This window comes from Hippocampus comes, unplaced genomic scaffold (genome assembly GCF_001891065.2).
Source record: "Hippocampus comes isolate QL1 unplaced genomic scaffold, H_comes_QL1_v1.1 scaffold45, whole genome shotgun sequence".
In the NCBI taxonomy this organism is placed as follows: Eukaryota; Metazoa; Chordata; class Actinopteri; order Syngnathiformes; family Syngnathidae; genus Hippocampus; species Hippocampus comes.
In genome coordinates, this window is record NW_017805783.1 from 3606299 (window position 1) to 3633958 (window position 27660).

The 27660-nt window shown below is 42.1% G+C and overlaps 1 protein-coding gene across 1 annotated transcript in view; it reads right to left on the reverse strand.

Moving 5' to 3' along the window:
- Positions 1-802: 802 nt before the first annotated feature.
- The window catches only part of pdlim2 (PDZ and LIM domain 2 (mystique)), a 32370-nt gene continuing 5512 nt past the window's right edge, over positions 803-27660 (reverse strand). Inside the window, exons 3-11 of the mRNA XM_019885152.1 lie at positions 25957-26078; positions 24046-24197; positions 21461-21530; positions 20998-21146; positions 18967-19030; positions 7950-8062; positions 3161-3306; positions 2387-2498; positions 803-1372 (exon numbers count right to left, since the gene is read on the reverse strand). Coding sequence (XP_019740711.1) covers positions 1180-1372; positions 2387-2498; positions 3161-3306; positions 7950-8062; positions 18967-19030; positions 20998-21146; positions 21461-21530; positions 24046-24197; positions 25957-26049 — 1092 coding nt within the window. The 5' untranslated portion in view covers positions 26050-26078 and the 3' untranslated portion in view covers positions 803-1179. The remainder of the gene's footprint in view (positions 1373-2386; positions 2499-3160; positions 3307-7949; positions 8063-18966; positions 19031-20997; positions 21147-21460; positions 21531-24045; positions 24198-25956; positions 26079-27660) is intronic.

Consider the following 27660-nt stretch of genomic DNA (forward strand, 5'->3'; position numbering starts at 1 on the left):
CAGGGGGCCGGACCAAATGCGGAGGCGGGCCGGATCCGGCCCGCGGGCCGTAGTTTGGGGACCACTGCTATATAGTATGTGTTGAAGCTGTTGGGGGAGAGATGGCCTTTCTCTTCCTCCGCGTGTTCGTTAATTTCGAACTGGTACACACTTCGAAGCAAATTTAAATGTTATACATGCCACACAGGAAGGTTCAAGTTGTGCAATTTATTAAATGCCACATGCAGAGTGCTACTCTAAGTGGGCAATTACACTTCTATCATAGTATAGATATACACACACACACACACACACACACACACTGATCACAAATACAGATCACTTATTTTCACACTCTCTTGTGCATACGTTAGGCATTGAAAATGACGTGTGTGTGTGTGTGTGTGTGTGTGTGTTATATAATAGAATACAGCTCAATCACACAAACATTCAAAATCTTTGAATAATGAAAGTATTAATAATCCCTCATAAGCAACACAACAGCAAAAGAAGTAATCAAATACATATTTTTGTTGTCTCCTATTAAATTCCATTTACAAAGAAATATAGAAAATGTTGCTGGCCTAGCTAGAAAGAAAAAAAATAATTCGAGTCTGCAATCATCACAGGAACACATTTTTCTCACCCTCTCATTCACATGCGTGCGCACACACACACACACACACACAAACACACACACACAAACACACGCACACACACCCCCAAACACAATCGTGCGCACGCTACCCAACGCCCCCACACTCACAAACACACAGATTTTATACCGACTGCATGGCATGCAGTGTAGAACACCTTTGGTCCCTTTCTATTGCCGTTTGATTTTTTTTTTTTGTTTGTTTGTTTTACGAATGATTATCCAGATCTTGGAGAGTAAAAAGAGTCTCGGTCATGTTAAAGTTTTGGTGTGTTGGTAAAAGTACAGTCACCTCAGTACACGTGGCAATCACGGACTCATGGAGGGTGTATTTTTAGAGCTAACAACAGTGACTGTGGGCCACATGGAAAACCTCCCCAAATTTTCAGTTAATTAAGTGAAGGATAATACGGTATCACCAAACACTGTTAAATGTGAGGAGAAAAGCAAATTCTGCCACGTCGTTGACCCCTTCCCACGTGCGTGCCCATTGTCCGCAAGGGGGTCCGATGAGGCGGATGTCAGGCAGCCAGTGGCGTTAAGACTCAGTGGCGAGGGGAGAGACTGGATTGAGGTGAGCCGGATGGACCTTGGTACCGCTGCTTGGCGTGTTTCTCACAGTACATCACGTCGCCTACCCAGAAGTGACCCCTCATCCGGAGGTTCAGGCCGCAGTCCGTGCAGGTGTAGCACTCGGGGTGGCGGAAGCGGTCGTCCACGATGCGCACGGCCTGTGTGCTGTGAGTGGGAAGATGAGGGGAGGAGTCAGGACTATGTTGGATGCCATCTTCATATTTTAGGCATTTTCACCTCATCTAATGATGATGACAATAAATATGTTTTTGTTGTCATTCATGAGCTTCAGAGAGTCACTGTGTGGCCTTAAATAAAACCTACGATTCTTTTCACAATTATAGTTATACTGTAGTTGATTATAATTCACTTTGAAGGGGAAAAAAACAAATATGACAATTTGGACTCCTCCTGATACCAAACCAGCATAAAACGGCATTAACATCCACAGAGATCCAGCAAAAACAAATTTTTATTCACAGATATAAAAATAAGTGCTACCTCTTGGAAAATTGTCAATAATTTAACAGAAAATGAGCCACTAAACTGCAGTAATAATGATGGTACTCTCTCCAGCTTCCCTGTCGTCTTCTCTCATTTAGACTTGGTGAGGAAAGGCGACCTTCGGAAAATATTTGTGCAGGCCAACGTGAGTATAAATCCTGACTTTTTCAACTTACAGTATAAATTGGTACCACATCTTTGGCAATGTTCTGCACAAATGACGCTGTGATTACCTTCCTACGTGACCCTCGACGTATGGGAGGTAAAATGTGAAAAAGATTGCATTGACAGTTGTCAACTGCTGCTTCGTGGAAATTAAATACGTCAACCACTTTTGTTTTGCAAAACAGCCAATAGAGAGGTTGGAATGATGGCCAAGATGGGGATTCTGACTGCTTTTGTAAACTCCTCGTTTGCATAATTGTTGTTGGCGCAAGCAGTTCATGTCTGAGGACACGGCTTGAACTACAGAGGCCGAAAATAAAACACAAGAAAATTGTCCTGCGCAATAAATCTCATCAATAAAATTGATTGATAACCCAACCCTTGGTCAAAATATTTAACGATGGCTCTCTTTACAATTATGTCGGTACGTTTGCAGGTTTGACTTTCAAAACTGCGGTTGCACTTCTTAGTCTTTCAATAAACTTGACAAAAGTGAAAAGGTGACCTTACACAATGCTGGTGCCACATTTCTCACAGGTGTGGTATTTGCTGACTCCTCCCACCGGTGTGCTTGCTTTCGGAACGTTGGGTGACAACTTTCCCGGGAACTTCAATGCTGCCTCTGGAATGACACACGTACATATGCACGCACATGCACACACAGTAAGAGGTGGCAATGCTGACCGTGTTCAGTTATGCCTTCACTACCACTGAAAGCTCGTTTGCGTCTTTCACTTGGAACTGCACACTTGGGTTTTACTGGGCACTTTCATGTTATTCGTTGTGAATTGCTTTACCTCCCACAAGCATCCCACCATCTGCTGCTCACAAATGAAATTACACTTAGTCTTCTCATAGCACAGATCCTTGGCGTCCATGTGGACGCATAAGTTGCATGATACATTTGGGAGCGGGATTTTCCCCCCCAGTCCAAACGACAAGATGCCAACAGGAAGGTTTTAACAAGTGATGTAAATCTTGCAGTATTTGACAAAGCATCTGAAGCGCTTCCAGACTGCACTGATGCAAACCCTGCACGCCATCAGACCCGCGCTCGCTCCTGCGTGTCAACCTACACAAGCAGAGGAATTGCTTTCGGTTCAGCTTTTGAACATGAAGTTTAAACTGTCCACTCATTTTCATCATGATTGCGTGAACCATTTCATACAAGCTTTGGATTTAAAAGCAAGGTGTGTGTCTGTGTATTTTATATACATATATATAATTTTTTGGGTACTGCCTACTAATGGGCATATTTGTTTTGTCAGGCTGTGTTGTCCCAACCTTTCTCGTCAGCCTCCAGAACTTCTTGCAGCATTTTGAAGGTGTTGGACTGACGAGGCGCTGCGCGAGTCTCCTTATTCTCCTGGATCATTTTGTACACCTCTGAGTCCTTGTCAAACCTCTGCATGACCGGTTCCGAGCTTGAACTGTCAAAAGAAAAAAAAAAGAAAAAATTAGAATACAAAGAGTCACATCTACCATGAATATATTAAAGCATTGCAAGATAAGCTTGTTCAAATGTATTTTGAGTGAGCATTATGTAAATGGTATGCACAGGAAGTGAAGAAACGGGCAACAGCTGGCTTTGGAACTTTGACCTCTACGCACCCAGTCTGAAGTGCACACAACAGGCTTGAGACGACATCATATTTAACACTGCTGGAACTCAAACATGCTCCGAGGCTAACAAAGTGGGAGGTCCCCCATGCGTGCTCTTACAAGTTATTCCAACACCTCTCCGCGGTTACTTGCGGCCAGTCAGGGCACAGCAGGGGTGTGAGTGAGTAAGCTTTCCATCAGGGGATAGTACAACATGGCAGCTAATTAAGACCAAGCCAAGAAAACAGTAGCGCCGTTTACAAGCACATTCTTCGTTTGCCGGTGCGGTGGAAAAACACATTTACTGGCACACTTGATGTGAAAGCGCCGTCATCGCCCTCTAAAGCAACATCAATTGAAATCTCAACTGAAAGACAAGTTATGTGCGGAGAGCGAGCTGGCGAGCGGCGGCGGCTGTCGCTGGGAACTGGGTACACCAGTCGAGCCAGGTGTGCGATTATAATGACACACGCACAGGTACACGCACACACACACTGCGGGCCAAGTGACAGCCAAGTCAGCCTGATAACTGTCCCACCCATCATCACATGACACTGCCAAGACGTTGACGATTGTAACTTGCATTTTCTCTACGGTATGTGATATGAACAGTGGATCCCGTAAATAAGTAGAAGCGCTTGTTTTATCCACTTGTTTGGGACCTCTGATACAAAGATGAGGACGAAAGAATAGAATTGAATAAAACCGAAATAGTCGTGGCTGCATTTGTCTAGACCACAAATAGCAGTGAGGTGAGGCATGGTTCACGAAAGTCACCATGGCATTCACCGCATGGTGCCGGCGAGTTCATTACACAATGTAAATGTCAGAGTCAGGACTTTCACCACTCTGAGATGGCTTCTTATAAAGACGGAGGAAAGCCTGATTCTCAAAGGAATGACGGTCCAAGGTGAATCACTTCCCACAACGAAGTCTGAATGGACAAGGTCAGACATCACATAGTGTGGGTGTGGGTGTGTGTGCGCACGCACGCATATTGTGTCTACAAGATGGATGTGGCTGCAACAAGAGATGGCAAATGGACAAGACAACAAAAATACGGTCAAAGCAAAAAAGCTCAGACGCTTTCCTCTGTAGCCTTGAATGTGGCTCAAATTAAAAACAGACCGTGAAAGCCCAAACTCCAAGTTCTCCACACCCTCAGCAAATTTCCTTTCCTGCGCCGGTCACCATCCCTTCTGACATGCAATCTCAGAGCAAATGGAAAGTACTGGTCGACTGGGAGCGAAGCAAAGAAGAGCAGCTCGGGTCTCAGCAAGAAGCAGGAGACGGCAGGAATGTATCAAAGACATCGTTTGGACAAAATGTCAGCGATTGAAATGTTTCCGATATTTCTTGTCAAGTTTGAGGTCAGCGTGCTTTCATGCACTGATCCTGCACAGACAACCTCACATCACACTTGGGCTGTGCTGATAAAATATGTAAATGAGCTCTTTCAATGCAGTAACATCTCTTAAAGCAGCTTCCCCCAACTACTACGTTTAAGTGTGAACATCTCCATAAACCAAATACCAAACGTGAAATGGTAGCACTCACCTTGGAGAGAGCAAAGTTACACCGCAATGACAGCTCTTCCTAAAAACTTAACAATTAACATGCATTGAAAAAAGAAAACAAAAACATTGCAGCACACACAAGCAGATGCTTAGCAGACACCTACAGTATGTAAAGCAGACTCGACTGAAAAACAAGAGGTTGCCTGAAAGGTGTGTCCCCAGTCTGCAACTGATTGGCCGCGATGAATAAATGGGTGGGTCAAAGGGTGTCACGCTGGTTGTGATTGGCTGAGGAGAAGCAGAGAGGGGCTTGCTGTACAGGCTGGGGGCTTCAAACTGGAGGCCAATTAGGGGAGGAGGGGAAATCGGCCTTTTGGGGAACATTGGGTGTTTGCATATGACTGCATTTGCTGACACAGCAACTGCGGTTATCCAACTAAGGCCAAAGTCCATCCTTCTCCAATGCGGAAAGAAAGAGGAGAAACAATGGACACAAAGGATTGCAGGTCTGACGAAGTTTTTCCCAAAGCTGTATCTCCCCCCTCCCCCGCCCCCCACTCCCCCAACAAAACACGTGGTTAATCAAGACAAGCATGTACAGTAGGTGGGCCTTTCACTTGAGCCTTTTCCAAGGACTGAGTATGTGTTTGCTGCTGCAATGAGCTCCACAAGCATACGCACTCAGACAGCTGCACCAATTGTACACTAAATGGAGACAGTTTCAACACAGGCCTTTGAATCAAGGGAACAATCTACAACGATACAAAAGGAATGTCTGTGGATCTGGTTTCAACCCAGAGGAATTCTGGATATGGGAAACACTTAAAAATCTACTGTGAGCTTGCAGAATTCAGACCTGAAAGAGCTTAGCTCTGGTTTGAGCAAGAGAGTAATGTTAGTTTGACACCAGCCGTTGAGCAAGCAAATGGGAAGCTGCAAAAAGCGCTCCAACTACAGAGCCTGTACCTCATGAATGTTGACTTGACTATATATATATATATACACACACACACACACACACACACACACACACACACACACACATTGTCTATATTGCTATAGTATCTATACTGTATTTTTTCATATTGGCCCGAATATAAGACGGTGTTTTTTGGCGAATGACAAGGACGCTGCAGAGACACACGTCTAGCTACACACATCTTAGCCAATGGGATGCAAGGAAGATAGCTAGTTAATAGCCAATGGCAGAGCAGCTATAAGTATGTTGCGTTCAGGAAACTCGGAGCTGCGAATAGCAGCCCGTACTGCATTTTAGCTTCCGTACGTTGAAATTTATTTCGTAACAAGAGGCAATATTTTCCTGTTGAGGCGTTTCGTAACTTGAAAATTTCGTATGAAGAGACATTCGTAAGTAAGAGGTACCACTGTACCTTTGGGCTGTGAAAAAAGTGTACTGGTATTTTCATTCCAATATGATATGTAAGGTCTAATGTTACAAATGTACATAAAATAAAGCGGTGGTTTTGAAATAATTCCTCCACAGAAGGAAAGATTATTGGGTATATGTTCCATACGCATTTTTGGTGTGGAAGTAAATCAGATTTCCGGGTTACTTCCTTGTTTATATGCTCAGAGCTTTGCATAGTTTCAAAAAGCACTGATAAAAACAATTTTGGTCACTCACCGTCAATCACAGAGCATCGCAATTGCCGCTTGCTTCATTTGATAGCTGTTATCATATATCTGTTGCTGCCGCGGCCGGTTGACATAATTTGGCAGCAGTTTTAGCGTTTTAGATTACAAGGCAGCATAAATGCTTATCCGCGAATGTGTTATTATAATTGTGTGTGCAAGGTATACTATTTCTAATTACATCCAGTCTATTATAACTCCTTAGACTAAGTAACTGCTTCCTTACAGTATCGGTCGTCAGCATGTGCAGCGGAGAAAGGTAGGTACTGTATTTCTGGTTTCATGTATTCCAGAGAACTTTGAAAAAAAAATAATTATACCGTTAATAAAATACAAATTAGTACGTGCCTAGCACTTATATTTTTGAGCATTGACACAATCAACAGCACATTGTAACTTGAAATCATTGCTAAATCAACCTTGCGGCCGAGCAGGGGCTGACGAAATTGGGTCACTGCTGATTCCCAGTCCCCAAAGCTTAACTGTAGTATCAGCTTTCCACCAGTTGGGGGTGCTAATGGGCTGTGAAACGTTAGCTGGGAGTTTGAATACAGTTCATAGTCTGATGTAAACCGAAAACGTCTGGGTGGAAAAAGTGTTTAACCGTGTCCTTCGAGGAGTTCTGCGTGTGCGTGTGCGTGTGTGTGTGTGTGTGTGGTGATGGGGGGTTGGGGGGGGGGGGGGGGGGGGTCAGTGCTTCGGGAGTACTGAACCCCTTCATATAGGCTGTCCAATTCCTGCAGGACCGATGTCAGAGTTTGGTCTACATTGCCGACAGTATGTTGGATTAGTTTCCAGTGAAGGATGGACTCCGCCAGGGTGGCCCTTTGTCACCAATTCTGTTCATAAACTGGACTACATGACTGGCCATGACTGGCTGATTCCATTCAGCGCAAGCCATCAGAGTAAAGTAAGGACAAAAAATGCAGTATGCTTTCATGCAGATGCGCAAGGTACACCGATTCTGTATATATTGTACATAAAATCTACACACATTTTAAAATTAAGAAATAAATAGTTTGGTAAATGAATCGGACTTGGTTAAGGGTCATAAGTGGCTGGCATGATTAAAAAAGTGTGGGGGACCCATGTACTCATGGATGAAATAATGGAAGCTTGGGGAACAAATTTTCACAAGTGCACACACCACTCGGCGGGTGTATTCATCACTCTCCCCCCCCTTCAAAATTTGGGATATTGAGATCATACAGCTAGTGATTTAGAAATGTCTTGAGAGGGTTGATTATTTCTTTTTTTTGCATTACACAGCAAAAAACTGGTCCAATGTATGTAGTGTTTACCTGTGATGAGGAGACATGTCGTGATCAAGGGCACGATGAGGTGAGTAGTGTCCTGGTGGGGTCGGGGTTCTGCTGGAGAAAGAACTGTTTCTGTAGTCTGAAGGAGAGAAGTCCTGTCAAGGAAGGGCAAGAAAGCAGTCGAGTGTTAGAAAGCACCTTTAAAAAAAAAAAAAAAGGCTTGCATGGACAAAGCCACAGTTATCAGTGACATAGAGCTTCTGGGCAACCATAATGTTTATAAGGGGAATAAACACTTCATTAATTCAGACAAAACAAAACCATTACAGAATTAGCAAAACACCTTGACAATCTTAGTCAGCCACTATCACTGGTGCCCTTTGATTGGAAACACATTCCTGGAAATTTTTAATCCAAGCTCAAACATTGACAGCAACTTAGTTCAGCATTCGTTTTATTTTGATTGTCCTGCATATTACTTTTGTACTTCAGTCGCATCGGCGTTACAGTCGTGTGGCAAAATAAAATGTGAGGCACCGACTGACTTTGGACGATTTGTAAAGGCATCTTAAATTTAATAGGGCCCCAGTAGATACAGTGTTCACAATTAGTTGCAATACTGATGAACATTGTCCACTTTCACACAAGTACACTCTACGAATCACGTTAAGAATATTTTGTCCTATATATAATTTGGACAGAAGAGGGCGCCACATATCCAGTAGGGTCAAAAGACAATTAAAAAAAGCTGAGCTGCGTTTATTTTATTTTTTTATTATAGCTGTTTAAAAAAAAAAGCACCGACAGCGGGACAACGTGAGCAAAGGTTGACATATTTAGCTGTAATTATGTCATAAGAATTCATGACCGCGCTGACAGTCAGCATAACCTGCACTATAAATTTGCACCGGACACAACAAACAAATTGTCAACCACAAAATCTATTGGCCTTGTTTGTCTATCATTCGTCCACTGGAGTCATATTTTGACTTTATGCCATTTATACTCTTAAAGCAGTTTCCAGATCCTGTGGCCATACAAAGCTTCCATGCAAACCGGGAATGGAATGCAAATTAAAAAAAAAAAAAAAAAACTGACAAGTGCAGCGACCACATGAATACATATTGTAAATGTCTGTCAACTTTTAACAGCTGACATGTTAAAAAAGGGTCGTTGGAGGGTAGTGATTTTACCTTGTAGGCTCAAGTTTCATTTTTGGCATGAATTTAAGACCGTGATGAGATGAAGATCAGTATGTTCAATGCCACAACCCGCTTTCTATCCAACAACTCTTTCAACAATGTTTCTGTTCTCAATTGAGTGCAATTTTCTCTTCATTTTCCCTTCTGCAAAAGGGCAGATCGGTGGTGCGTGCTATGAAGAACGATCACAGGCCTATCCCTAAGATTCTTCCCAGGATAATCCCAACAAAATCACTCCAGGTTCATAAAAACACTTCTTCCATATGAAAAGAGTACAATAAGGTACAGGCACCCATGTCCTCTCCTGCTGTGAGCCCATCTGAAGGGCATATACCTGACAAACATGCATGCTTTTAGGCATCCCTTCAGGAAGACTCACTGAAAACACTGTGTCACAGACGAATCCTCACTAATGCAAACCAATCGTCCGTTATGCAACTGTCTGGCTCCTTAGTATGAAACTTCTTGCTCTCTAAAAGCAGTTTTTTTCCCCCTCAGTGAAAATCCCAACAGTGATCTATGAGACTCAAGAGGAATGCGGCTCAGTAAAGAAAAACAAAAAGGAGGGAAAAACAAAACAAACCAATGGCCTCTGAAGGCTTTAATTGCAGTAAACAGAGTACAGCTGGTAAGTACTTTAGATGAGACACACAAAACTGACTGGGAAGAGAACAAAAAATAAAATAAAATAATCACTGCTTGGTCCATTGTGTGCAGCTATTAAATTTGCATGATTTCAGACCTACATTGCAACATGCCACAATCTGTCAGTCCATCATCAATTATTACAAATATCAATAAAATGGTGTGTGTGTGTGTGTGTGTGTGTGTGTGTGTGTTCACGGGCATATGCGTATCGGGCTGCGAGACGATTCTTCTTGATTTCCACTATTGCCTACAGTCATTATGCGAAAAGTTGCCATAATGAACAGAAGTACATTCAGAACGTCTGATGATTATATGCTGCAGAAAATGCTAAGCACACAAGTACGACAGCACACTCAAGCACAGACTTCTCAAAAGAGTGAATTAACCTGGAAAACATTCTGGAGGCCATCCAGCTGTAACATTGCTTATTGCATAAACGGATTTCATTTCAACCTTCATTTGATCAAGGAGGGCAACTTGGGAACACACCCTCTTTCCCAATCATGCCCTGATTACAAATAAAGCAATGATATAAATGAAAGGTGTAAACATAAAAAAAGGGAAATTGTACAGTCAGATTGCATGATAAAATACTTTGAATAAAGCAAACTGAAAACCACTCCACGCCTAACATTTGGGATTCCAAGAGCTGCAATGGTGACAAACTCATTTTTGGTCACGGGCCCAATCATAGTTATGGTTTCCCTCAGCGGGCCCTCAGTGACTTTGAACCCAATGTATGATTCCTCATTATCACATTCGCAACACAATCCAGTTGCTCATCTATTTTGAAAAAGGAAATGTTTAAAACACACACACACACATGCACACGCACACACTTGCAATAGTTCAACAGTATTAAAATGGAAGACGATTTTTATTTTGTTGTTTGAGTAATAAACGTGATTTGCAGGTCCGGGCCACATAAGATGATGCGCCGGATGTGGCGCCCAGGCCCCGAGTTTGACAACAGTGAGTCTAGGGATTGGCATAATTGAAGAATAAAGTAAATTTTATACAAGCTGGAATATTATGATGTAAGGCTTTATAAATAAAGACAAAACAGCATTGTTCTCTTTTTTTGAGCCTAGGATTTCCACGTGACATTTTGGTACAGCTGATGCAATGCATATCTCAATATATTTTAAAGTGGAACGATTCGATGCACTCACATGTTTCAACTCAAAATCTATTTTCCAAGTCAGTTGCAGTGCAATCAGAAAAATAAAGACATAGTTCAATGATTACATATCTGACAATAAAACAAACACAATTGAGCATTCCTTTTGTACAGAAAGGATTTTTCCCAAACACTTGCAGTAGACTTTAATTGGTGTTTTGCAAGAACCCGAAGTTTTTGTTGTGTGTATACGGCTATCTTTCAGCCAAACTCATCTGTAAATCTGGATTTTGGGACTGAATTGGTGAATTTAAATAAAACAATGCAATATAGACATAATACAGTACGGCATCTAATTTAATTTGAGCGCAGTAGAAACGGTTTGTATGCAAAAGCGAACCAAGTCTCTGATTACTGACCAGATCAAGAAACAAAAACAGGAAGTGGCAAACTCAAGTAAGAGCAGCTGTTTCAGATGAAGGCCAATGGATATGCTGGGGATAGTGCCAGTGGAGGGGCCTCCGGTCTTCGGTCTGGCTCCATACAAGCCACGCTGCATCATCATTACCACCCTGCGGATTCAATTACAGGGCATGGGCCAGCACTGCACGGTACAGATGCGAAGGAAGATTTATTCTGGGATAGTTGGCAATGCCAAGAGAAAGTGCAATATGTGTTGATCCACTGTCTCACCACATAAAGTAAAGGATGACCAACAATGAGGTACAGCCAACTTACAAGGCCAAGCAATGGCGTGTTCGTGATACTACTAATGAAAGTGTGAACATACAGTGTTTATTATGCAGCGATTTTCTTTTGTTGGACGTCTTGAACAAAAAGCCTGAGGCTGAATTCAACCCACTGGTCATCCATTGTCACTGATCAATCCTTGTAATTATGTCTTAGCATACCGCATAACTGTGCTCACATTCTGCAATGGAGAGCACAACCTAAGATAACCCAAAAAGCATTGGGTTATGTCACAAGTGATTCCGGTCATTAAAATTCTTTAAAGGTTAACAGTTTCACATCAACTCATTCATACAAGGGTCGAGGGCATACATCTCAAATATGGCCACTATAAATTTTCAAACAAGGCACTTTCGACTTGCAAAACCATTATCATTCATCTGTTAATTATTAGCATCGCATTCTCAGTTGCGCAAGTGTGCCAGGTCTGAACTACGTTCTGCACTAGGGGTGGGTAAAAGTATTGATTCATTAATACATTGCAATACTTCTGGCAGTTCAAATTTCGACTCAGTGACTACTCTGAATCGTAAATCGAATAGAATGGACTCGTTCACATTCGGGGCCTTTTGACAGTTCAATGTCATGGAAAAGCAGCAGTTCAAGAAGATGGTACAGAAATTCAAACCACAATAAGCAATACTAACACGAAAACACATCAGAGGTCGCCATGTCTAAGCGGTAGACAGAGTTGACGACAGCAGATTTGGTGGTGTTGAAGTCGGCAGAAAATAGCTCTTAAATGTGACTTTTGGACTTAAGAGAGTGACTGACTCGTACTACATAACCATGAATTCTCATTTCATTGAGAAGAAAGAAATAAAGAGGACTCTGACTATCCATGGGGGAAAGGAACAGGGCCAGCCCATGAATTGCCCAAAAAAAAAATAATAATCATCATTTTTAAAAACATGCAAATAACGCTCATTATAAATTAATTGAAAATAAATAAATAAAGGTGGCAGCTATCAAATATGAGGGTATTGGAATATACTAAGGTAATCAGATTTAAAAAATAAATCAAATCTTTGTTATAAGTACTGAAGAAGAAAAAAAAAATTCCACTTCATAATGAATGAATAAATAAATAGATTCTTGGCTCCAGCCTACAGTACATAATGCAATACTCATTAACATGGAATAAAGTGATGCCAGTACAAATCCCTTCCTGTCTTGATTTGCTGGCCACACACGATGAAGCTACTCCTGATATAAACCATCTGTAGAAGATTAGAGGCCAAATGAATAGACAACACAGTGATGAGCAATGTGTCACCAAGTTCACAATAGATGTAAAATGCTACAATGCATTTTAAAAAAATAACTTAATAGCAGCATTCTAAAGTAGACCGACAATGCAACGGTATGGTGACAAATACTGCAAGTACTTTTAGACGTCAGATATAAATATTGTCAACATACAGTAGATTTGGTGCTCTATGCAGGGCCCCAAATGTCATTCATGAACGCTAGCAGAAGAAGCAGTCCATATGTAATTGTCCATGAGATTTTTTACAAAAACTTTGGCGACCATTACACCGAAGATTAGTATAGGTGGCCATTGTGGTTATACAGTACGTTATAGTTTTATGGATAGGGAAATCCAAATGTGCCCGAATTCTGCAAGCAAATCACAAAAAATGGCATCCAAAAGATGAAATTATGTGTCATTCGGTCTAAGACACACACACACAAAAAAAAAAAAAAAAAAAAACGATGATGAAATGTCCCATCATTTTAGCCAAGCAAAGAACAACCTTAGCAATGTGTGCTGCTGGGAATCTGGCACAAATAAACTTAAGTTACACATGCATTTCCCTTTTGAAATGTTGACAGAGCTCAACCACCTTCATAAACAGCAGTGACGTGTAAAGGCTCATCTTTTCCATCCAACACTCCCACATAAAACTTGCAGGGCCAGTGCCCCATGAGTGTGCCAAGGGCTGTACAGCAGGAGGAAATCAAAAGTTCCCTAGTTTGCTTTCCCGCTCTCGGGGGAAAAAAAAAAAGAGGCTGGCTGATAAATTGGGGGATGAGGAGAGGCATGCTGCCTGCCGAGGCTACAATGGCTCCCAAGCTTAACGGCTACAAGTCCATGTGAAAAGGCCTTACTCAGTCCAGTCACAGGGCTCACTGTACACGGAGGAAGAAAAGATCCCTTCAACGTGGCCACTGCCAGCTCAACTACTGACACTGGCTAGGCTTCTGCAGTATGAGAGTGCCCAATCAGTAGCCTCACTCAGAACTAAAATAGAACATGATTTTCTGGATTCGGAAACACAAGCTATGCATTATTTGGGCTAGAACGGTAATTGTATTAGTACAGAACTATATTGTCAACACGTATTACATAAAGGGACAGGATGTTACACTCTCTAGCGGCATTGAATACTTCCTGAAAAAACATGCACTTGCCTAACAATAGATGGACACTTGAGAAAAAGTGCCTGGTCTCGAACTCACAACAATCCTTCCAAACTCTTGATCAGAACAAAAAAAACAAAACAATAACCCATAAAATGCATCACCATCTATAAGTAATTGTCCAGACATGTAAGTGTATAAATTATTAGTGTGCATGTCTGATTTAATCTTTATCTTGAACAATCAATAAGAAATAACAAAAGTAGGCAAAACAGACTCTATTCAAAATGTTGAATTCAAGAAGGGGCAGAAGGAAGCACAAACTTATCTTGTCTTGCCCCCTTCTTTCCAATACAAATAATTTACGTAAAAACAACTCGTGTTTGTGTATGTAAATATTTGCCAATGTAGATTTATTTGAGGACGAGTGTTGAAGTCTCTCGGGCATAAAGAGCATTTCTTCACTACAGCAATATCTTGACATTTGCAAATTGGTGTGATGTCTTAAATACGGTTTGGCAAGGTCGTCAGACTCCTTGGTTTCCACAACATTTCACAACCATCCCCCTCTTCTAGCTCTCGTCACACAAGAACACGCCTTGTAAGACGTCGGGAAAAGCGGCCCTAGTCGTACACACCCTGCGCCATCACAGCCACTATTGTACACCGCATTTTCTCAGGATACCCAACACCCTGGAAAATGGGGGATCCTGTTGCGCACATCCCACTTTGCTCACTGAGGGACCCAAAAGAAGTGTGGAAAAGCCTTTTAAGCACTTTTCAGACAGGAGGATCACCTGATATAGTAGTGCCGTTCACCTCTTAGTCGGGGACAGAGGTCCTTGTCATGGAGCTTGCCACAGCTCACATTTACTGAGCTGCAGTGTTCCTGCCAGCCCAAGCAGCATAATGTACAGGGCAGCCAAGGCAGGCCTCTTCCCCACGGGGCGCTCTGAAAGAATTCAACTCACTAATCACAGCACTGCAGTGGGATGCTAATCATTTTAAAACCTCAGTGGACAACATTCATGAAACGGGGTCAGCCAAAACCCATAACTCGTCCACCAGTCGAAATGATAGTCCACACTGAAGCCGTCAAGCGCAGATGGCAGTCAAAAGTTACATTTCATATCGACTTACAGGCCAGAAATGTGAGGAAAAAAAGACAAGTGTGGCGCACGAGGCATAAATCGCAAAGTGCAGTTCAGTTCAAGACCGGGCTGCATCAATTGTACAATGCTGGCAAAGGCACAAACTGTTGAAAGGTTCAAAATTACAACAATAAATGCCAATTATGATCTATTTTGTTGTGGGGATAGCGAGTTGAACTCAAGTTAGAGGAGCAAAGAGATGATTTGGCAAAGAGAAAGAACAATTAAAAATAAGAATGGGTGTAGCTATGAATAATCAAATATGTGAGGCTGTTCAAGACCAACAGCTATGACAGGAGCAAGTTCATTCCAACAGTCTGAGTGTGCGTGCAAGCATATGCGTGCATGTGTGTGTGTGTGTGTGTGTGTGTGCGTGCCAATTCAAAACTGCGTTTCACAGTTCTGTACCGTAAGAAGCAGCTTCAGCTTCATAGCCACAGCAGCAGGTTAATGAACTTGAAAATAAAATTCATTGTAATTTAATTCAAATTAGGTCAACTACAGCTTGACTAAAATTTAATATGGCATCATAGTCAACTAAAAGTCAAACACAACCAACCTTTGCATACATAAATACCCTGACCCTGCCTAGTCATAACTATGATCACATTATCGTCACAGACTTACACTTTTCTAACAAGATCAACCAAGCCACCACTCATTTATATCATCTTGAATTAAAATTCCTTGCTGCAAAACCACATTCTCTTCCATCACTCTATTTTTTTTACTAAAATACATCTCTCAGATGCTCCTGAACACATCATCAGTGATGTAACCTGGAGTCCTCCGGTGTTTCGGGTCTTTCAACACCCTCCCTTTCGACACCCTCTTCCAGACGATCCAGCCATAATTGATCAGACACGGCTTGTGTTCAGGTGGCTTTCTCTGCTTCCTCCGTGATGTTCCTGATGGCTCTTCTACTCTCCACTCTGGTGATGACCAGCGTACTCAAGGTTTTATAATGATTGGCCCACAAACCTTCTGCAGCCAACCTCGATGGGCATACACTTTACCTTCCAGACCTGCTTGCGGCAGTCTGAGAGCAGTTCTTCATGTTTGATCTTCTTCCTCTCGTGGGCCACATCCAGGCAGTCCTCCCATGGGACAGTCAGCTCCAACAGGATCATGGTTTTCACCACCTCTGAAACCAGGAGGATGTCTGGTCTCAAGGTGGTTTTGGCAATGTGCTGGGGGAACTTGAGTTGTTTGTCCAAGTGGATAGACAGCTGCCAGTCTTTCGCAGGAATTGTGGTGGGTTTCTGGCTCCTACGGTGTTTTGCAACTGCTCTCCAGCCTTCGCGAAAGTGATCGTATGGGTGGTGGTGCGGGACTGTCTGCTGCTGCTGATTCCCACACAAATGGCTTCCGCGATGGGTTTCAGAACTTGATTGTGGCGCCAAGTATACAGACTTTGCCCAAGAGCTACTGGACTGCATCTCAATATGTGCTCCAACGTGCCCCTTCCTGGTTTTTCCTGAGATGGAGAGGTTTGATGGGCTGGGCAGAATGTTGTACACTGCCTGGACAAGGAACTAATATGGAATTGGCATCCTTGTCAAACTGTTTTGCCATTTTGCAAACTTGTGGCCATTTAACTCAAACCCTCTCTGGAGGTCTGTTCTGAGGGATTGTTTGCGGCACTTGGAGATTCTTGGCTCTGTGGGGTATTTCCAGGCCTGGCTCCTCCTGCATCTTACCAGGTAGGGTACCTGTGCGTTGTGGCACTTGCTCACCCTCATCCAGTCTGTTCCTGGTTGCCACTGGTTTCTCCAGCAAAGTGATTGATAAAATACATCTCTCAGACGCTCCTGAACACATCACTGATGAAACCTGGAGTCTGTGGGTGTTATCAACAATAGACATCCTCTTCCAGGCGACCCAGCGGTGGTTGAACATACCCGGCTTGTGCTCAAGTAGTATTTGCTACCTCCCATGGATCACCTCTTCTCATCCAGAGCTATCTCGAGGCTTTCTCTGCTTCCTCCGTGATGTTTCTGATGGCTCTTCTACTCTCCACCCCGGCGATGCTAGCGTACTCAAGTTTTAACCCTGGTCAGTTACGTCATCCCCCTTTCAATCCGCTGCCTCGGGTATCTAAGCATCACTTATCTCACTTCTTTCAACCTTGAACAGATTCAAGTAACCACAAGGACATGTTGCAAAGTCGGAATGCCCTAAATCCACTTGAACGTACAGAACAAGCCTCGAGAGACTTTGCGGTTCCATCAATGTGATATCAGGAAGGATTCCAATTTCTATTTCTGCTGTGTCTACTGCAGCCAGATACGCCATTTCTTAGTAAGTCAGTATCCTCTTTCAAACGGGCCATCTAAACCCACGTTTTCACCACTTTCTGTCCTGTGTGTAAAACATTTTAATGCGGGATTAGTGGTTTGGGTCGAGAGTGGTAATTTGACCAGCCGACTGAGTCACTGCCCACGCCCCTGTGTGTTAAAAGCAATCGTCACTGTCATGCTGACGTGACGACACACCTAGTTATCTTACTGTCACCTAGCCGACTGTTGTGACACGCACTTTAGCAAGCTCTCTTAGAAAGGCAAGAGCAAATAAATGCCAGCTCTACTCCTCGATGTGGTAACTGGCAGTGTGAAAGTGGCTAGTGCATCAGGATCTCATTTAATTTGTCAAAAACAAAGCATCCCAAACTCCAGAACACATTTTTTAGATGAACCTTTCGCCTGCAGCCTCCTAGAGGGAACACTCACATGTTTTGAAGTTCAAACCTCTGCATATTTATCTAAGTTTATGAAGTGTCCACAAGAGTTATAAAAAGGTCTGGAATTCCTTCTGCCATTACAAGGGGTCTTGTATGTTTTTCCTGCTCTGTCATCTCACATGTTCAGTCTTTAGTGAAGCCAAGCGTGCACACATAGCTGAAATAATTCACAATGAACTTTCCCACAACATGTTCTCTCTTAAGCTCACGAAAGGCTCTGCAGATGCCCGAGTCACCCTCGTTTTAGTTTTGTTGCTGGAACTGTAAATAAGCATTGGCGGCATTCACATGATAACCACAAGCCTCCCCTTTTTAGTATTTGACTGTTTAGCAATGACCCAAAGTTATGGTCAGTGATTTTATCACAAATATTTTCGAACTGCTGTCTAGCTTGACTGTGAAATATTTCAATAAGAGTGATGTTTCTTGTTTGCACACGTCCTGCTATAAAAATGTTTAAACTTTTTTTTGTATCTTGTTCCAATAAAGTCCTCATGCAACCCATTGACAGTCTAGTATCACACGCACAATGTGCTTGAGTTAAAGATGAAAAAGTAAAACGTCATTCACTTCTAGAATGGGCAAATCTGTTGATACAAAACAGATGTAGACTTTATGATCACAACAAGAATACAGTAGAGGCATGTCCAGCACACTGTACTGTACAAACTTGTACCGCAGCATCAGGCTACAGATCGGGACGAACCTCAACGTTTCACTCATATCATGCCGATGAAACAGTAAGTTTTGGATCAAACCATCCAGTCATCCGTACATTTTCTAACAGTTATCCTGTTCAGGGTTAGGGGTGAACTAGTGCCTGTCCCAGCTGAATTTGTGCGAGGCGGGGTACATCCTGAATTAGCAGTGAGTCATTCGCCGAGCACATATACGGTAGACAAACATACATGTCTGGAATGTATGAGGAAGCTGGCGTACCTCGAGAAAACTCACGCAAGCACGGAGTGAACTCCAAACAAAGGCCTGAGCAAAAATTCAAACCAGGAACATTTTGGGCAGGAGGCAGATGCAGAAACCACATAGAATACTTCAAAAGGAACACAAAATGTTGACAGAAACCAACCTGCGAAAGTGGCCTGGACAGTCTGTAATTCTTCTCCTCTGGGGACCATGAGCGCAGCTGGACACTACAACAAGGAAAGCAAGTAGTAAGTGATGCTTGTGTATTGGGGCAGAAATATGCACAATAGATCATGTTACGACTCTTCTGGGTGTACAATTTTTTTTTTTTACTTTGGGATCAAATTTTGCAAATGACTGTGAATGCGTTGATTATGGATTCAATGTTACTAGCAATCGCATTCGCAGTGCAATGCCTCACGTATGCAGTCCCGTAATAACGTAAACAAAGTGTAATAATATCATCCAAAATCGCAACCAGAATAATTTTTTTCTCATGCATTTATACTCATGGGCACTTCAAACATTGCAGAAAAGACTAATAATTAAATATGATAAAAGTAAATGCATTTTTTTAAATGAAGGGCCAAACAACTCACTGAAGCCAAACATTTGACCTGTGGCCTGTAAAGATGACGTGCAGAGTGCACAAATGGCCAGCATACAATAAGTGTGGTGAACGTTCCACATTCTGCTTTTGTTAAAGTGACTGCAAATGGAGGAATGTGATATCCTATGCATATCCTTTGTTACTACAGTATAAGCTTGTGGCTCCACTTTGTTATTCTCACACCTATTGACACTGGATGCTGCAGCGTCACGGGAGCACTTTGTCCACTTTTAATCCTATTCAACTTGTCAAACAGAACACTTTTCACAAAGCATCAACTAGCGCCAGATGAATACAGCTAAAGGAGCTTTAAACAGATGGCCTAACAACGTTCTTTCAGGAAGATGCAACTAGAATCGCTCCTAATTTTTTACCATGATCAATTATCATTGTACATTAGAAAGAATTATGAATTAGCAGAGATAAAATGTGATTTGTTCAACTCCTCTGAACTCCAGGGACCCTACACAGGTAAGGTTTAAAAATGCAGACCCCAATTTCCAGATTTCTCTGTAATAACTGATTAAAATATTTGTGACATTGGAGAAGGAGTCCACGAAACACTAATAGATGAACACCGAAAAAGGCGTTAACCTACGTATGCAAATGTCAATGATTAATGAAACTACTAATTCATAATTTCATACAGTTTCTAGTCAAAATAAAACGTTTCACTTTCACTATTTCTTTTTCCCGAGAACGTCTGAGGGCTTGACGATGAAGTCATTTCAATTACATAACATTCAAAGGCAATATCAACACTATTCAGTAATCCATCCAGTTTCTGATCCGCTTTATCCTCACAAGGGTCGCGGGGCGTGCCGTGGCCTATCCCAGCTGTCTTTGGGCAGTCGGCAGGGGACACCCCGAACCGGTTGCCAGCCAATCGCAGGGCACACAGAGAAGAACAACTATCCGCGCTCACACTCATACCCACTATTCAGTAAACTTCCAACCCCTGATTCCAAAAACTTTTTTTTTTTCCAAATTTACAGCATAGAAATTGCCACACACAAATTAATCATGATTCCATGACTGATTTCCGCCATCTAGTCAAAAAAATGTTTACTTTTAATTAAACACAAAGAATCGGTCTGTTTTCAAGGAGGACTATAGAAATCTGATATTTACTGGTGAGCATCTGAAATTCCGAGCATCTTGACTATTATTTATTTTATTTTTAAAAACGTGTACCCATCGATTGTCAAAATCAATTTGATAATCGATTAGCTGTCAGTAAACCGTAGCACCTTTAGTGAGTATTTAAATCTTTCGGAATTAACTCTTAATTTGTGGCACTCCTGCCTTTTCATTCTTCCGCTCAAATCATGGGAAATTGGCTGGCAACCAGTGGAGGGTATCCCGAGCCTAGTGTCCGAGCTGCAGCTGGGATAGGCTCCATATATGGATTAGAAAATGGATGGATGGAATTCATAGGGAAGCTGCTAGCCTGGAAATCACAGTCGCATTAAGCATATTTTCATAAAGGGCACATTCACATTTGTCTGACTATGATTTTAGGGTATCTGATACAGTACAAGTAAATGATAAGACTCAGACACAAAAATTCAGGGAAGCTTTTACCTCTTGTTGGTGGTGGTTGTCAATGTCTCTTTCTTGCAGTCAGGACTGTCAGGAGGTTGTGAATACGGCACAGGTGACAGTGATGCAGGGCTGGATATGCTGTACTCTCGATAGTTCTGGTTTTCGTCTCGACTTACTATTACTGCTTCCTACAAATCACAGCATTGAGGGACAGTACGTAAGCATTGGATTAATATTCTGTCATTGAATTTGTTGCATTTTGATTTCACAGTTGCTTTGCACCCACAAGGACATCAAAACAGTGCTTTTTATGACCAAAAATCAGGACAAAAATCAGTTCAACAAAATCAATCACTCATTTTGATGACATGAAAAAGTAAATTTTCCCAAAAAACCCCAAACAAAACTGATTTGTGAATAAATGTGATTTTACAGATTGCGTTGGGCATCAGAGTATAGCTTTCAAGCAGACAGATGATAGAAACAAAATAATAAATCTGACCTGAAAGTGCCCAGTGAGCTGTTCAGGGGTGCCGACACCATTTGTCTGTTTTGGATTGGACAGTGCACGCCTAGAGAGACAGAAATCCACAGGTATCAATCGAAGATCGGCACTTGATTATGTAGGATTTAAAGTTAGCTTCAAAATGTATTTTCAATCCGACAGCTTTTAAGAACAATGATGTTAAAACAATTACTGCCGAATAAAAACAAGTAAAATAATACAGGGTGTAAGTTCATATTACATTTTTACCGACTGGAATATCGTTTAGAATGACACTATGGAAAATGTTTGGACTGCTTTGGATAATGTTCAAGCATGTCCGTTGGCATGAGACTGCGTGTCTCTTTCAAAAATATTCCTCTGACAGCTCGCCTCTTTCCAACTACTGCAGTCCCTTTTGCTTTAAATAAAAACACGTTCTGCAAGCAATTTGATGATTAAATTTTGAGGGGGGCGGGAATGGGCAGCTCGGTGGCCAATTCAAACACACAGTGCCCCCCTAGCTGCAGGCCTGGAGGATGACTGGCTCTCGGTCAAGCCTGAGGTACTGTAATGAGGCGAACAGGAAAGCTTGAATGCCTGTGGTAAATCACGCAGAAACACACCAACTCTCATCGCTATTCTGTGTGTAGGGAAGGGATGACAAGAAAAGGAGCAAGTATAGAAGCTGAAAAACATTACTTCTCCAGAGGACATTAGAAAAACTGCTTTGAAATGGGAGCCGGATGCCAGAGAATTATTTACTTTTTCCCCCTTGGCCTCTATCTTTGTCAGTGACGGGACAAGTGGTGGCCAACAGACAATACCATGTATTGCAGGTTAATGATTACATCAGTGTTGAGTCTATGAGCACCGACCTCTCCATGACAAAGATAAATGTGTCAAATACAAAAAATGCTGAGTGTCTCTTTCCATCATTGGATTTGATCAAAATAAAGCAGCACTTACTAATTCAAGTCCCTCGGTGGTGTCATTAAGGGGACCTGCCTAAGGCAGAGTCCTCAGACGTGTACAGAAGATGTCCTCGCTCTCATAAACTGAAATATTAATTGCTCAGGATTGAATGAAGGGGAAACAATTCTACACTAACTAGATCATAGTATGTGGTTAAAATATATAACAAGCATGTATTTTGAACATATGCACACATTTTTTTTTCTACATTTATAGTGACATTTTTGTCATACAACTTGTGACAAAGTGTGTGGTCCTGTGCCCCCCATCGCCCAATAGTACTGATGAAAAATTGTGGCCCTCCCTCCAGCATTTAAATCGGCTAGCGCTGATATTTGCTTGGAAGTCTTCCAAAAAAAACATAATACACAGTATTAAACATACTGGTATTCTGACTGGATGAAATCAAGAATCAGTCCATTTGATGGCACCTTCCAGAGAGTTGTGTTGAGCTATGGTGTTCTACGGGCAACGAAAAACACCCATTTCAAATGAACACGCCTCACTCGCCTGCTATGTTGCTGTCAACCGTGATCTCACCGATCAGACAGCAGTGTCACGGATTCTGTGGCTAAAATAGTTGGGCATTTTTAACATTCCACCTCAGTTCCACGCCTGGAAGTTATTCAGGTGCAGTTCAGCCAGACTATAAAATGACTCAAAGAATGGCAGAGATGTAAGTTGCACGGAAACCCAATGAACGTGTTCCTGCTTATACTAGTTGTGACCCAAGTGAGGTCACAACGCACTGTGACTTTTACATTTCAAAGGTTGTAACAAAGAACTTCAATAGCACAACATGCTAAATAGATGACTTCAAATGGTTATGCACCTCAATACAAACACCTCCAAACACACTGTACATGCACATGGTTGCAAGAAACAAAGCCCCTTTTCAGTTTCGGGAAACAAGTTTGAGTGATGATTGTTCAAAGTGCCAATGCTGCAGGCCACATGTTCAGTTGGAAAAGAGCGTGCTTCCAACTAAACCAAGAACAAAATGTAAACATGAAAAATGTGTGCTGCAGTGCTACAAACCTCTTTTTTGTAGCACCGCGGTTTAATGTATGTGCAATACACAACCACAGACAGTGGCAGTGTCCTTCTAGTTCAGCGGGAGACACAAGATCAGCAATACACACACAGACATTGGACACCTCAGGAGATAACGTGAAAGTACTGTACGTGTGTGAGAGCTTTCTAAGGTCTGGCTGAAACCCATAAGAAGGCAAGACAATGTTGAAGAAGGATTGGGGGAAACAGTGAAAAGAAATGGAATAAAGGGAAGGCCCTCTATTAAATTTGCAGCCAAGCGCGCAGGCCAGACTGAAAGAAAACCCCTTTGGGGTTCCAAACACGTTTGTTGGAGAACCAGGGAAAACAACAATGTGGCTCCAATTCAAACTGGTATTTCCTCTGATGGCAATCACTTGTTTTGTTTGTGCAGTGTTTAAATGATGACTAAAACACAAAACAGTGGAAGGACTGACTGCAATCTTGGCATTAAATGAGGGAGGCGTATGAACTGAAAAAAAAAACCATCTGCGTACACATTATCTGTGTAGTTTAAATGCTAAAAACAGCCGCAAGAATGTGAAGATCATAATGTTTTGATTCATGGTGCATACCTCTCCACCATCAGCTGCAGATGGGTCTTGGAGTTCTTGATTTTGTTCTGGGCTTCTGCATTTAGCATGTCAGCAGTATTTTCCCCATTGATGGCCAAGATGACATCACCTGGTTTGAGAGCTGCTTGCTCTGCTTTACTACCTCCGTTGACCTGTTGAAGAAAAAAAAAATGAATTTAAAATAGAGGCCCTAATCTAACCCCTAATTGTTTAACAAGTGGCTGTGCTGACAACTTGTCAATAAGAGGGATCGAGCATTAGCAAATGCGTAACTGACAGAAGACAAAGTTAAGTTGTTTCCACAATGTGTCATTGGTGTACTTACTAAACTAACAGAAGACAACCAATGACACATTGGGGGCGGGGGAGAAGAATTACTAAGTTTAACGCGACCGGTTTATCTCTCGGCTGTGTCATGCTTCTAAGCCAGCAGTCTATTATACCAACTGTCAGGAAGACGCAGTTGACACAGCTATTAACATGCAGAAAAAAGTGGAACTTCAATCAACAGTGGAACGATTGATAGACGTCCTTTGGGAGAAGTCCTTAGTGTGACAGACTTGATGGTTTGACCTTTGCAATTACTGTGCACTCCCTATACATCAAAGCCAATGTCACACACCGCCACATCAGTGGAAATTCCACTTTAATGGGAGCAACCGTTTTCAAGCCTCACACAAGACTTATACACAAAGGCTGAGATCAAGGGCTTGATTGTAAAATTTGTGGCCTGACATTTTCAGTAAAATGTTAAAAAAAAAAAAAAAAAAGAAAAGTGAGAGAGGGAAGATAAGTGAACAAAGAATGCAAAACACTACAAAAGGTTTCAGTCTCCAGATAAAAAATGTCTGCACAGAGAATGCCAGTCACTTTGGCCAAGTAAGAGGGCAAAGAGGCCATGCCTGTGGCCCTTCAACAGGCAATTAAGTGTTGCTGCGGTGATTCACATGCCTGGATTAACTACGTGCAGTCCGATAAATTATTGTCAATCAAGTCTTTGCCCAAGCAAAACAAGAAATCACTATTATTCAGGCAACTTGAATGAAATACTGAATCCATGTCAGTGTCAAGTGCCAGCAGGTTCATCTTATCAGCCAGACGGCTTCTCAACAGCAGTGGTCAGACTGGCTGTCCGTCAAACTGGACAATGCCAATCGGTTTCAATGAAGAGCTTATCCCTCTTACAGCTGAATTTGGCGAGACTTCAGAAAGGGCGTTTGATATTTGCGACTAGGAAACACACTGGTGTTGTTGACTGGGCAGCGGTAACAAAATCCAACCGAGAGCCCAATATTTGTGCACAGCCACGCAAACCTTTTCAAGAGGGGAAATGATACATGTTTTATAAGTCAAGGGAGATTGAAACTGTCACAGGTTTCTACCTAATTTATACTCTGTGTGCTGAAGAGCTTGCTGGGGATTGTAGGGAAATGCAATGATGTGGCAGCGGGATGCTAAGTGAGCAGAGCTGTACGTCTCCTGCATGCAGACATATTCGACACTGCAAAAACAAAAAATCTGGTCTGCAAAACAGTAAGCTTATGTGAATTACTGGTACGTGTGGTACATGCATGTTATCACTGAGAGAAACGCATATCCGTATCCAAACACATTTAACTGTGCACTCCAGACCAGCAGCAACTAACCTCCCACCTCAACTTCCACTGTAACTGTAATCAGTGGCTTCCTTCTAATGTAATCTACTTCCATTCTATTCTAATGGTTTTGCCTTGCAAGGAAATAGGTAAGAGACAGCCTGTGAATTCAAACAAAGACAAGAAAAGGGACGTCGTGAGGAGGAAATTGACTTTGCATGGCATGCCATTACAGTCTGTGTTTTGACAAAAAACAGAGGATATGGTTTGATAAGGCGAGAAGAGGTTCAGCGGCAGCGCGAGGCTCGACAAATACCTTAGATACAGTTATGGCCTTTTTGAAGTCCCTTCCTCCAACTATTCTGAAGCCCCATGGCGATGGACCAATCAAGTTCACAGTCAGTGCCATTGATCAGTCTGCCACACACTCTTGAGAACCTGAAATCAAAACAAAAGGCTGTCAATTAAAAGGCATTGGTGTATGTGTACCAAACCTTTTTTTTTTAACTTGAACATTTGCTGTCATTGCTTTACATTAGACTCATCAAGTGCAGACACTGAACATTGGAATCTGCCGTTCACCTCCACTGGACTAAATCCTTTTGACATGAACTGCATAACCAAATCAAACAGGAATGGGAGGAATCTGGAGGTGAACTAGGAACACATGACTAACATTATTCAAGAATTTGCAAAGGCAAATCGTTTCAATAAATCTAAATGGACACTTGAGCCAAGGAAAATAAACGCATGTTGTTAAAGCACTGGAGCGTGCTTCTATGCTATGGGCTACAGTAGCGCTATGAGCTGCACATTTTATGGGCCAGGGCTTGCGTAGCAGAAATCACATGTGGTTGACTGAGTTATGCAAAATGTACAATATGACACAGTTAAACTCTGCTTTTTGCTCATGACGCTCACATTATTTGGACACACAGAGACTTTTGGCATCTTGTAAACAAAGAGTTGTGTATCTGGAGTGTACGCACAACCATCTTGTATGGAATCAAATAACGAAGGATACCTGAAGTTACCTGTCTCTTTCTGAACATTAGATGTGGCCGCACTGTTATGAAGCAGTGGTGCCAATTAATTTATTGGAATTACCTCCTCACTGACTCTCTTAGCCTTGGCAGGTCTGCTGGACGGCGTGCCAATGTGAAAGAACGAGCCATTTTCACACGGTGGTTAACTTTTGTATTTGGCGATGTCATTCACCGCATCGCTCACCAGTGTAATTAGGTGGCTCGGTGATGAAATGCTGCATGTGATAACGCAATGGAATGTCTTATGGGCACTCACTTTTAGTGTGCATGGTGCGTGTTCAGGTGAGGAAATTGTTCCATTAGCCACTGGTCACACAAAGATTAATGGTCGGCACTCTCATTTGTGTTTGTTCATGTGTCGATGCACTGTTAAAATGATTTTATCCCACATTCTACGCTCTGCTTCCGCAAGTAGAAGCAAACAGCTGGGACCAGAAGTACAGGATAGCCAACAAATGGTCTGTGCTGGTCATTGGTAGTCATTCTAACAAAAAGCCCTTGGCCCTTCAGTACACGGGGGCAGGTTCACTCCATAAGAAAAATTCGCCCCTAAAACGAGCTGATTTTATCATGGCAATAAATATGCAGAATAAAAATACAGTGATCCCTCACTACTTCGCGATTCACATATTGCGGATTCAGTGCATCGCGGATTTTTCAAAAATATTCATCCAAAAAAGAATTTTTTACATCGCGAAAATGCCACAAAAAGTCCGTGAGAGGCAGTGAAAGTCAGCAAAACAACAGCGAGTCACATCGAGCAACATATACAGTACTACATGTATGTTTCATGTTTATGTTTACTGTATTTTGTGATTTATACACTAACCTAACTTATACATCTACATAAGTCATGTTAATTATTACAAACATTTACTTCTACATGCATGTATATCATTAAATTTGGCCTTATAAATATTATATATTCTCATACACATGTACATATACCTGTACATCCATGGGGGGGGGGGAAC